At 42.6% G+C, this 10,397-nt stretch overlaps 1 gene segment (V, D, J or C); it reads left to right on the top strand.

Annotated features, from left to right (window-relative positions):
* Positions 1-4,982: 4,982 nt before the first annotated feature.
* On the top strand, positions 4,983-5,431 carry LOC119917579. The segment is given in 2 exon segments: positions 4,983-5,033; positions 5,124-5,431. Coding segments are annotated over 2 exon segments (348 nt in total).
* Positions 5,432-10,397: the final 4,966 nt, after the last annotated feature.

The raw sequence follows: 10,397 nt of genomic DNA on the forward strand, positions 1-10,397 counted from the left end.
TAGCATTTTTTGGCAAGGCAGCATAGATCGTCAGAACACCGGAAACAGTTCAACGTTTAGTCCTAAAAGACGATACAACTCCGACTGTTTGGGTCTGGAAATTCACAATCACATCCTGTAAATATACTTTATTGGTTGTGAATTATATTTAAAATAAACACAGCAATGTAACTTCACAGACTGTTCAAGTGCGAAGTTGTTGTAAACGTTGGCTAACACAGTTAAAGTTATAGCTATAATACTAATGTTACACCCGATGTGAAAGCTACTGAGCAAACATTCAAATTGTTTGGCCAATTTTTATGTAAAATTGAGTTGAAATATGGTGATTATTGTAGTAGTTTATTGTAAGATGTGGAACAATGATGTGTGGTTGTGGACTTACGGTCGCAGTCTGAAGCGGCTTTGATTTGGATCACACTACCTTGTTTCTTACGATCCGCCCTTCTCTACTTCTGATTGGCTAGTAGTCTTTACCTGGGAACTGCGCAACTCCCAACAAAGATTTTGTACAAGTAAGATACTGCAGCAATGTGCAGTATGAGAAAAATATGGTGTTTTTTTGAAAATTAAACCATGTAAACCTGTTCTGGTACAACCCCTAATTAAGATTTTGAACCTGAAAATGAGCATAATACCACCTCTTTAAGACGCTGACCATATAATCAACACTATCTTGTCACTCATCTCTATACATTTCCCCAGAAACTAATTAAACTAACTAAAAATTCACTACATCATGATTTGCTTTCTGGGTGTAAATAAGTGTATATGTTGTTTTATTTATTTACATTTTTTTATTTTAATCTCCTCTAAATTTTAATGTTTTTATCTACTGTATTTTCTATCAAGGAGTTGGGTAAAACGTACATTTCACTTATAACCCTGAGTTGTAAAATGACAAATAAATTACCTTGATTCCAAGAGTCACTTATAATCAATTAAATTCAAAATGTTAATAAGTGTGTTAAGAAATTAAGACATGTTTTCACCCAATCAAACTTTGGTTGTCCCAGGCCTTTCTGTGTGAAGTTTGCATTCTCATGTTCATAAATCATAAGTACATTACCTTTCATTTGCCAAATAAATGTTCACATGACAATTCCAAGCCACGACTACCGGTGAGACAACAGCTGATCCTTCTTTTGTAGCCTGTCAGTGTCCTTCTCTATGCCAAGTGAATTTCCTCACAGTCTGCTATAAAGACTTATATATATATCATGCTGTCACTTGCATCAACTGTCAGGTCTACAACACAGCTTGGATCAGACAGCCTGCGGGGAAAGGACTGGAGTGGATTGGAATGAAAGATCCTGGAGCTTCATAATATAAATATTCACTAAAAAGCAAGTTCAGTATCTCCTTGGACTCTTCAAGCACCACAGTGACTCTAAACGAACTGAATGTACAGCCTGATATCATCTTGTCAGTTGCAGCATAATCAGATCACCTTCAATACCAACCATGTTCTCTGTAGCTCTGCTGCTGCTGCTGCTGGATCCTGTGAGTCTCACTGAGGCAGAGACACTGACAGTATGATCACAGCACACTGACTGTTCACTGTTATTACACTGATTCAACATTCAACATGTTTTCCTCCACAGGTGTGAAGTGTGAACAGTTGACACAGCCAGCCTCTGTGACTGTGCACCTAAACAAAAACCCCTCAGTGCCTGAACACTTTTAACATGAAGCCACCAGAGGAGGAGCCCTCAGACCAATAATGACTTCTGTGGTGTATAATATATGTGCATTTGACACATAACAGTTTAAAATAGCACTGTAGCAGCTGGATAGAGGATTACTGGCCTTTTAAGGGGAGAGGAGTGGTTAGTGGTTATGTGGAGACTCAGACCCTTCTATGGTATCTAACAGATACCTACACATATCCTGTAGCACTGTACCCTTATATGGGTTGGAGCTTTACTCTGTAGACTCAAACCCTGTTACAGAGAGAAACAGACATATTTAGCAATGAAAAATGTAACAGGAATATAACATGTTTTGTGTAAAATATAATAATATTAAATATTGAGTGGAGACATTTTCCCAAACAAATTTTCTCTGTCTGGCTGTCATTACTACTAATTAACAATAATATAATTTTTCTTCCTGTTGTTACAAGTGAACCGTGTGTGTCAGAATTTTCTCCATTTTAATATGAATATCACTTTGTGGACCTGCAGTCAGATTAAGATGGGTAAAAAGAAAACATAATGTCACATTTGTTTTGCAAAGTCAAGATTATGTTTAATTATGTTATGTTCAAGTATGTTTAATATTGTTGTTTTTTTGGAGGATCACTTGTTAAAACACATTATTACACTTTTGAGGGAAATTCGTATTAAGGAAGGTTTTAAATTTAGAGTTAATGCAAAACCTAGCTGTTTCCCGCCTTCGCTAATGTGACTGCAGGGAGGATGACACCCTTTTGTTTTACATAACATAACAGAATTTATGTGTCTGACTGCACAATGTATTGTAATATAATCAAAAGTTTTCTTATTTTTATTCTTGCTGGTGTATTCACTGATATGTTTATGTTGTTGGTGTGTCTGTTTTTAACCCACTGTCTTTCTCAGAGCCCTGCACTCTTCCTTTTCTGACAGATTTTAGTCTTTTTGTATCAACATTGTATCTCCAAAATCTCTGACTGATTTCCTGAAAATTATTTTACTTATGAACACTTTGTGAGAAAGAATAAAGAATGTGTTTATCAATGTATTGCACAAGTAAATACTTAAAAATGAAAACTCTCAGTAAACAGTGATTCTCCGGTTTGGTCAAACAGTAATTGAGATCCAAGTCAAATCCAGTTCCTCCCTATGAGTAGGAGTCAATGCAAAACTCAGATGTCTTCCACCTCTACTTATCTGACTGCAGAGAGGATGACAGAGAACAGTGGACACACAGTTTAACATGATGGACTATAGGACAGGACTGCTGCTTTTAACTGTCTGCTGGGCAGGTTAAGATCTTCATTGATCTTATTTATTACATATCTTTTATTGATGTCAGCAGCTTACTTCACTTGATGCGTTTTTCTCCTCTTGACAGGTGTTGATGGTCAGAATCTGAACCAGCAGTTAAAAGACCTGGAGAATCCCACAGATTGACCTGTATAGCCTCTGGATTCACATTCAGCAGTTATAGCATGGACTGGATCAGACAGGCGCCTGGAAAAGGACTGGAGTGGGTTGCTTATATCAGTAGCGATGGTGGTAGCACTTACTACTCTCAGTCAGTTCAAGGCCGGTTTACCATCTCCAAAGACAACAGCAGACAGCAGGTGTATCTGCAGATGAACAGTTTGAAGACTGAAGATTCTGCTGTTTATTATTGTGCTCGACACTCATAGTGACTGGAGTTGGTTGAGCAGCTGTACAAAAACCTACAGGACTCATCTTTCAGCATGTTAGAGCCCAAACATGACTTTTCTTCACATTCATATTACATGATTTGTTCTATTATTTGTATTTATTTTGTGTTTATTGCTTTACATTATATATTTTAAATTACATATTTTTGTGAATGATGCATTATACAACATCCTGAAGACCGATTATCCTGCAGACAGGGTCGCAGGGGGCTGGAGCCAATCTCAGCTGACATCGGGAGAAAGGCAGGGTACACCCTGGACAGGTCACCAGGCCATTGCAGGGCCGTGAGTTAAAATATGAAAGTGAAAATAATTTGTTGCAGTTTCTGACATAAAATCACTAGAGGTCAGTCAGTGTCAAGTTTCTCTCTCCTTTGTTTCTAAAAGGAGACACCTCCCTCACCAAGAAGGTCCAGCAGAGGATGCATCAATGTCAATGTCTGTAAATTATATAGAATCTAAAGTGAGTCATAATATGAGAGTGAAAACAATTTGTTGTCTCTCTCCTCTGTTTCTAAAAGGAGACATTCAGATCTGGTGTTCTCATTGATCTTAACTGACACTGGACTGAACTAATGCTTAACTCTCCTGCTGCTCATGTACACTGGATACTGTGATAGTTGATACTTTTCTGTCCTAAACAAAAATCAAGTGTTAAATTTGTTCAGCACATTTTGAACTGAAAAGTAAGACAGCATATTTAAGTGTTAACAAAAACAACAAAAAAACATCAACAGGTAACAACATAGCTGGATATTTGATTAAGACTGTTTTTTATTTCTGACATAATCAGACACAGATAAAGGTAAAATTTAGTGAAAATCACAAAAACTAACTTATAAATGTGTTAACTACTTTAGTTTTCATCTAAGATAAAATATTTATTATTTTGCATTTAGTCACTCAGGTTTCAGTCCCTGAGCAGTGTTTTGCCTCTGGAGGTACCAAGTTTCTCTGTATGTCTGTGTCTTCAGACATCTGCGAACACTTAAAGCCTTCATCATCATCATCAGGTCCTTTATGCAAACCTTCAAACCAGCAGCATCAGACTTAAGTTTTTCTTACAATGTAAATAATCCTGGCTGCTGCCTTATTTCTGTTTGCAGCGAATACAGTCAGTGAGCAAATAAATGAATAAATAAATGCTGCAATTACAAAGAACTGTGCTCAGAGGTTTGAAGTTCATTATCATGAATGTGATGTAGGAGGTGCTGACAGTAAATAAATAATCCGAAGAAAACAGATCGCATCATGTTTAAAGTGTGTTTTAATAATTTATTTAAACATGCTAAACACACTGTGCAAAGCTGATTTTATTGAATATGTTTTCCTTTATCCATGATTCATGTAAATATCCACTTACAAATAGTAACAATGAAATAATGTGCAATGAAATTAAAATATATGCAAAGCAGAGGTGATTTCCAGGCATGTTTTCACTCTGCAGATATAATAACAGTCAACAGACTCTTCTATTGGCTCCAGTTAGACCAACATTGATGCTTCATGTGTTTGATTCTATGCAAACTCAGTGACCTTCCTTGTTACTCAGCTATAAAAACTTCCCATCAGGCTGTCAGTGGAGTTCACAGCACGTCACTTTCAACATAAACCATGTTTTCTGTAGCTCTGCTGCTGCTGTTGGCAGCTGGATGTGAGTCTCTCTGGATTTGTCAAAGTCAGCAGTTCTTTTTTTGCAGTATAACTTGATCATTTGTTAATAAACATTTTCTTTTTTGAACAGGTGTGAAGTGTGAACAGTTGACACAGCCAGCCTCTGTGACTGTGCAGCCAGGTCAACGTCTGACCATCACCTGTCAGGTCTCTTATTCTGTTAGCAGCTACTGGACAGCTTGGATCAGACAGCCTGCAGGGAAAGGACTGGAGTGGATTGGAATTGCAGCTGCTGGATACACCACACACTATAAAGATTCACTAAAGAACAAGTTCAGTATCACCTTAGACTCTTCCAGCAACAGAGTGACTCTAAACGGACAGAATGTGCAGCCTGAAGACACTGCTGTGTATTACTGTGCCAGACAGACACAGTGAGAGACAGCAACAGGAGAGTCATACAAAAACTACTTCCTCTATTTACCACCACTACTGTGAATATTTTCAGTATTACCTAACAATACTGATTGTGATTAACTCTCACTAATAAAAGTTCTATGTAGCATTTATGTATTAAAGAGTTTATATAAATACAAGATAGACATGAAAAGGAAACAAACAATCATAACAAACAACCAAAAATAAAAGGTACAGAATGTCTTGGGAGGGGGGTATACAGCACAGTTCCTATAATAATAATTATTTTATCATGATCATAGTGTGAAGTTGATCTGTAAAGAGGGAGCTAAGGTTTCAATATATACCAACATTGGGCTGCTCAGTAATCGTCTGTTTTAATTGCAAATATGAAAATCTGAAACACATTTCCAAACGTGTTCCCAATTCATTCCAGAACTGTAACCTTATTCAGTCAACAGGACAAGGACACTTTCTACAAAGAGCCAGCCAGTCTGTCTGCAATGAAACAAAATAAAGATAATCTTGACCTGGGTAACCTAACAAATGTATAACAATTCATTATTAACTCAGCTGCGTCAGTCAGTCGACTAGCAGGTGGAGTGGAGTGAGAGAGTCTGATCTACTAATATGGAGTGTGCCTGGCTGTCACCTTTGGCTTATTTTAACCAAGTAATTGACCCTATCATGACTTGGGGAAACCAGCGTCACACTACTCATAAATGATTTCTTTCAATATTATGTTGCTGCTATACATAATGTAGTGTAGCAGACCTAAATTTTAGTCATGCAATTTAATAAATTTATGAGAATTGATACCCAATTATGAATTCATAATTGAAGATTCATAAAATCAAAATTTTCCCCGTTAAGGGCACCACCGGAGTTGTCATAATCCTCCGGACCTCTAGGTAGTTTTGAATAATTATACAATTATTACTAGTGATCAGTTAACCAACGAAGGTTGAAATCAAGTGCAACTGGACTTGGTTGAAGATACTGGAAGACGTTTCGTCCCTCATCCAAAGGACTTCTTCAGTTCTGACTGACTGGCAGGGAAACTCAGCTATTTAACCTCAGTGGGGTCGTTGGCCCGGGTCATCGATACCGCTGGTTCGTTAGTGTTCCTTGTTTCTGTGACGACAGTCGTTACAGTCGTTAAGACTACCTGTGGCCAAGACTGAACGACCATCGTTGGTATCTTCACCAGAGGCCAATAGGTTACGTTTGTTGAGTTTCCTGGGAAGTGATGAAATGACTGAGCATTGTAAGTGGGGGATAAGTGGTGGCGTAGACCCCCTCCCCTGTTCAATGACGGCTTCTCAACCCTGGTGTAGATGGCTTCCTTGACACCTCTTTTAAACCATCCATCTTCTCTGTCTAAAATGTGCACCTGGTGGTCCTCAAACGAGTGTCCTCTGTCCTTCAGATGTAAGTAGACTGCAGAGTCTTGACCTGAGGAGTTGGCCCTTCTGTGTTGAGCCATGCCATTGGATGAGGGACGAAACGTCTTCCAGTATCTTCAACCAAGTCCAGTTGCCCTTGATTTTAACCTTCGTTGGATAACTATGACCTGGATGACTGAGAATCTTCATAGACATAGTGATCAGTTAGTTAATAATCGCTCAATTATCTTAAATCAGTCAGTCAGTCTCATATCTAAAGGGTCAATTCTCTTGGCAGGAACTAGAAATAGGCAACACACACAGCTCTTGATTATATTACAGTGAATTTATTCTGATGGTTGGATACAGGGAACGTAAACATTTGCTGAACAATGAGCCTGGGGGTTCGATTGTGGGAAGCATTTGACTCATACGGCATAGAAGAGCTCATACGGCATAGAAGAGCTAATGAAAGTAAACTAATGCTATAATTTAGGAGTTAAAATGGACATCTGTTCACAGAACGTGTGTTAAGTCTTACTGCTTGTCGACAGCCTGCTTTTGGCCTGTTGCACGGGTCCCACACTAGCTGCCTGATCTTGGCTTTTTGCTAGGGATTCTCCGGGGTTTTCCGTGTCTGATTGAAAACGCCTCCTCCGTCTGGCAATTCGGCTGTTTTCAGGTTTCCTTCGTTGTAGCTGGTGAGACCACGTGGCTTGGTCTGACCTCGGTGAAGTTGGCTCGACGAAAAAGGCTTAAAATGGAACTTGGTCGTTCCTGAATTAGTCCAGTGTAACTTAACGGACTGATAACTTTAACAAACAAAAGAAATAAAGAAAATAAAAACAAACTGAAGGGCAGATCGATGTCGCGGCACTTCAGGTGTGTAGCTTCAGGCGAACAAAAGGCCTGTCTCACTGGCCGAGTCTGGGCGTTGCCTGGCGAGGCGTCCAGAGGGCCGAGCAGGGTGGAAGAGAGCCAACAGCGAAGAGAAGAGCGGGAGAGGTTGCGTGTCGCTCTTTTGTTGCCTGGGGCGTGGTTCCCCAGGGGGCGTCTCAGGTTTCCCAAGGGACTGCCTTTCTAAACTTAATGTTTAAAGAAATGAAATCTATTTGCGCGTATTATAATCAAATATTTTCCACAATCGAACCTCAATGGTCGAACGGTTGTACTGTTCTAGGCATTTGGTAACAGGAAACAATTGTCACATTATTGGTCAGGATATTTATACATTTAACGGCATTTCCGACGAGGGCATGTAATACTTATTTCGTCCACTTGGGGGAGCTCAGGTTACATGAGGAAAGCTTGGATTACATTAGATGAAGGAGTGTCTTGCTGAAAATAAAAACACTGCACAAGTAACTTTCTTTTCAGCACTAATATCAACAACAGATAGCAACAACAGTTAACATAACTACTCAAATAGAGGCAAACGTAATCAGGTAACTAAAGATTTAATTAAACTTAATTAAATGCTTTGGAGACTGCAGTCTTTTTACATTGAAAGTTCGGCTGTCCTGGATCACGTCACACTTGGGTGAGACAGGGGTTTTCCTTTTTGATGTGGTAATAAAACAAAGAATAAGGTCAGTTGCCATGGAAACATGTGTGGGGGGCCAGTTTTGATAGGCTGTTCAGGGAAATGCCAATGGCTGGTTTGTGTCCCTTTGTCAGTTTAACAGTCAGGCCCCGCGTTATCAGCCTCCTCCCCCCTTCCCCTGGGAGAGGACGATCGAGGTCCCCTCTCTCATGGTGGCTCCAGCAACAGGCGTTGCTGCTTCAGCGCTCGGGACGCGCTAGCCAGCGGCAGGCCCTCGCCGATCTGTCCGCCCCGAGGGGTGGCAGCCGGAACACGGCTGGGCTCACAAACCATGGTTCACCGGCGAGCCTTCCCTGGCGGCCCTCTGCTTCAGGGCGCCACCGGGGATTCCCGTGGGACACCGACCACCAGCCCCGAGGGACTGGTCCCCTTGGCGAAATTTGCAGAAGCTTGCCGAAGCCTTGCGAACATTTCCCCGTGGGTCCTCCGCACAGTAGTAGATGGCTACAGGCTGCAGTTCCGGGTTCGCCCCCCCAGATTCTGCGGGATGGGCGGGACTACAGTACACGCAGAACAGAGCCAGGTGTTGGGACAGGAAGTCCGTCTCTTCTGAAGAAAGGGGCCATAGAATTAATTTCCCTGCCAGTCAGAGAAGCCTGCTTTTACAGCCGATACTTCCTGGTCCCCAAGAAGGACGGAGGATTGCGTCCGATTTTGGATTTGCGGTCCCTGAATCAATCTCTGAGGAGATTAAGGTTCAGGATGCTTACCATCCCAGCCATCGTCAGTCATATCCAATCCGAGGATTGGTTTGTCACGATAGACCTACAAGACGCTTATTTCCACATCTCCATCCGTCCCTCTCACAGGAAGTTCCTGAGGTTCGCCTTCGGGGGCACGGCTTACCAGTATCGGGTTCTTCCGTTCGGCCTAGCACTATCTCCCCGCACGTTCACCAAATGCATGGATGCAGCTCTGGCTCCGTTGAGGCTCCAGGGCATCCGCATACTGAACTACATCGACGACTGGCTCGTCCTGGCCCAGTCTCGAGAGTTAGCGGTTCGGCATCGCGATGTCGTCCTCGCCCACCTTCAGCGTTCGGGGCTGCGGCTCAATGCAAAGACACCCGCCCAACGGACTGCCTTCCTAGGGGTGATGTGGGACTCAACGACGATGCGGGCCCACCTGTCTCCCGCACGCATCGAGTCCATTTTATCCTCAGTGACCAAAGTGTAGTTAGGCCGCGCCATCACTGTGAAACACTTTCAGAGGGTGTTGGGTCTTCTAGCAGCAGCGTCCAGTATAATACCTTCCGGACTACTGCACATGAGAGCCCTGCAGTGGTGGCTAAAATCCAAGGGATTCTCCCCGAGGGGAAATCCGCTCCGTCTGATACGGGTTACGAGCGGATGCCTTCATTCCCTATCCATATGGAGGAAGCCTTGGTTCCTGTCCCAAGGTCCTGTGTTGGGAGCAATCTGTCGCTGAATAATTATTTCAACAGACGCCTCACTCACGGGATGGGGCGCGGTCATGGACGACCGCTTCGCGAGAGGCTCCTGGGAGGAGCATCATTTCTCTTGGCACATAAATTGCCTGGAAATGTTGGCGGTTTTCAGAGCTCTGAGGAGTTTTCTGCCCGCTCTCTGCAGTTGCCACATCCTTGTCAGGACCGACAATACGGCGGTGGTGGCCTATTTGAATCACCAGGGGGGTCTGCACTCACGCCCATTATGCATGCTGGCACATCGGATCCTCCTGTGGTCCCTCAGAGCGATGTAAATCCCTGGGACTCAAGGAGCAGACCTGCTGTCGAGACAGGGGTTGAGGCCCAGGGAATGGAGACATTATGCGAAGAGTTCGGCCCCATAGACGTGGACTTGTTTGCGGCCCGAGAGACGGCACACTGTCCCCTGTGGTTCTCCCTATCACCCCCAGCCCCGCTAGGGCTGGATGCCATGGTACAGACCCGGCCAAGGCTGCGTCTGTATGCGTTTCCCCCAGTCGCTCTGCTCCCGGGGGTTCTGGAGCGAGTCCGCCAGGACGGCGTCAGCCCACT

The sequence above is a fragment of the Micropterus salmoides genome, unplaced genomic scaffold (genome assembly GCF_014851395.1).
Source record: "Micropterus salmoides isolate LMB-PRFRI ecotype aquatic unplaced genomic scaffold, ASM1485139v1 Ms_hic_scaffold_10, whole genome shotgun sequence".
NCBI classification, from domain to species: Eukaryota; Metazoa; Chordata; class Actinopteri; order Centrarchiformes; family Centrarchidae; genus Micropterus; species Micropterus salmoides.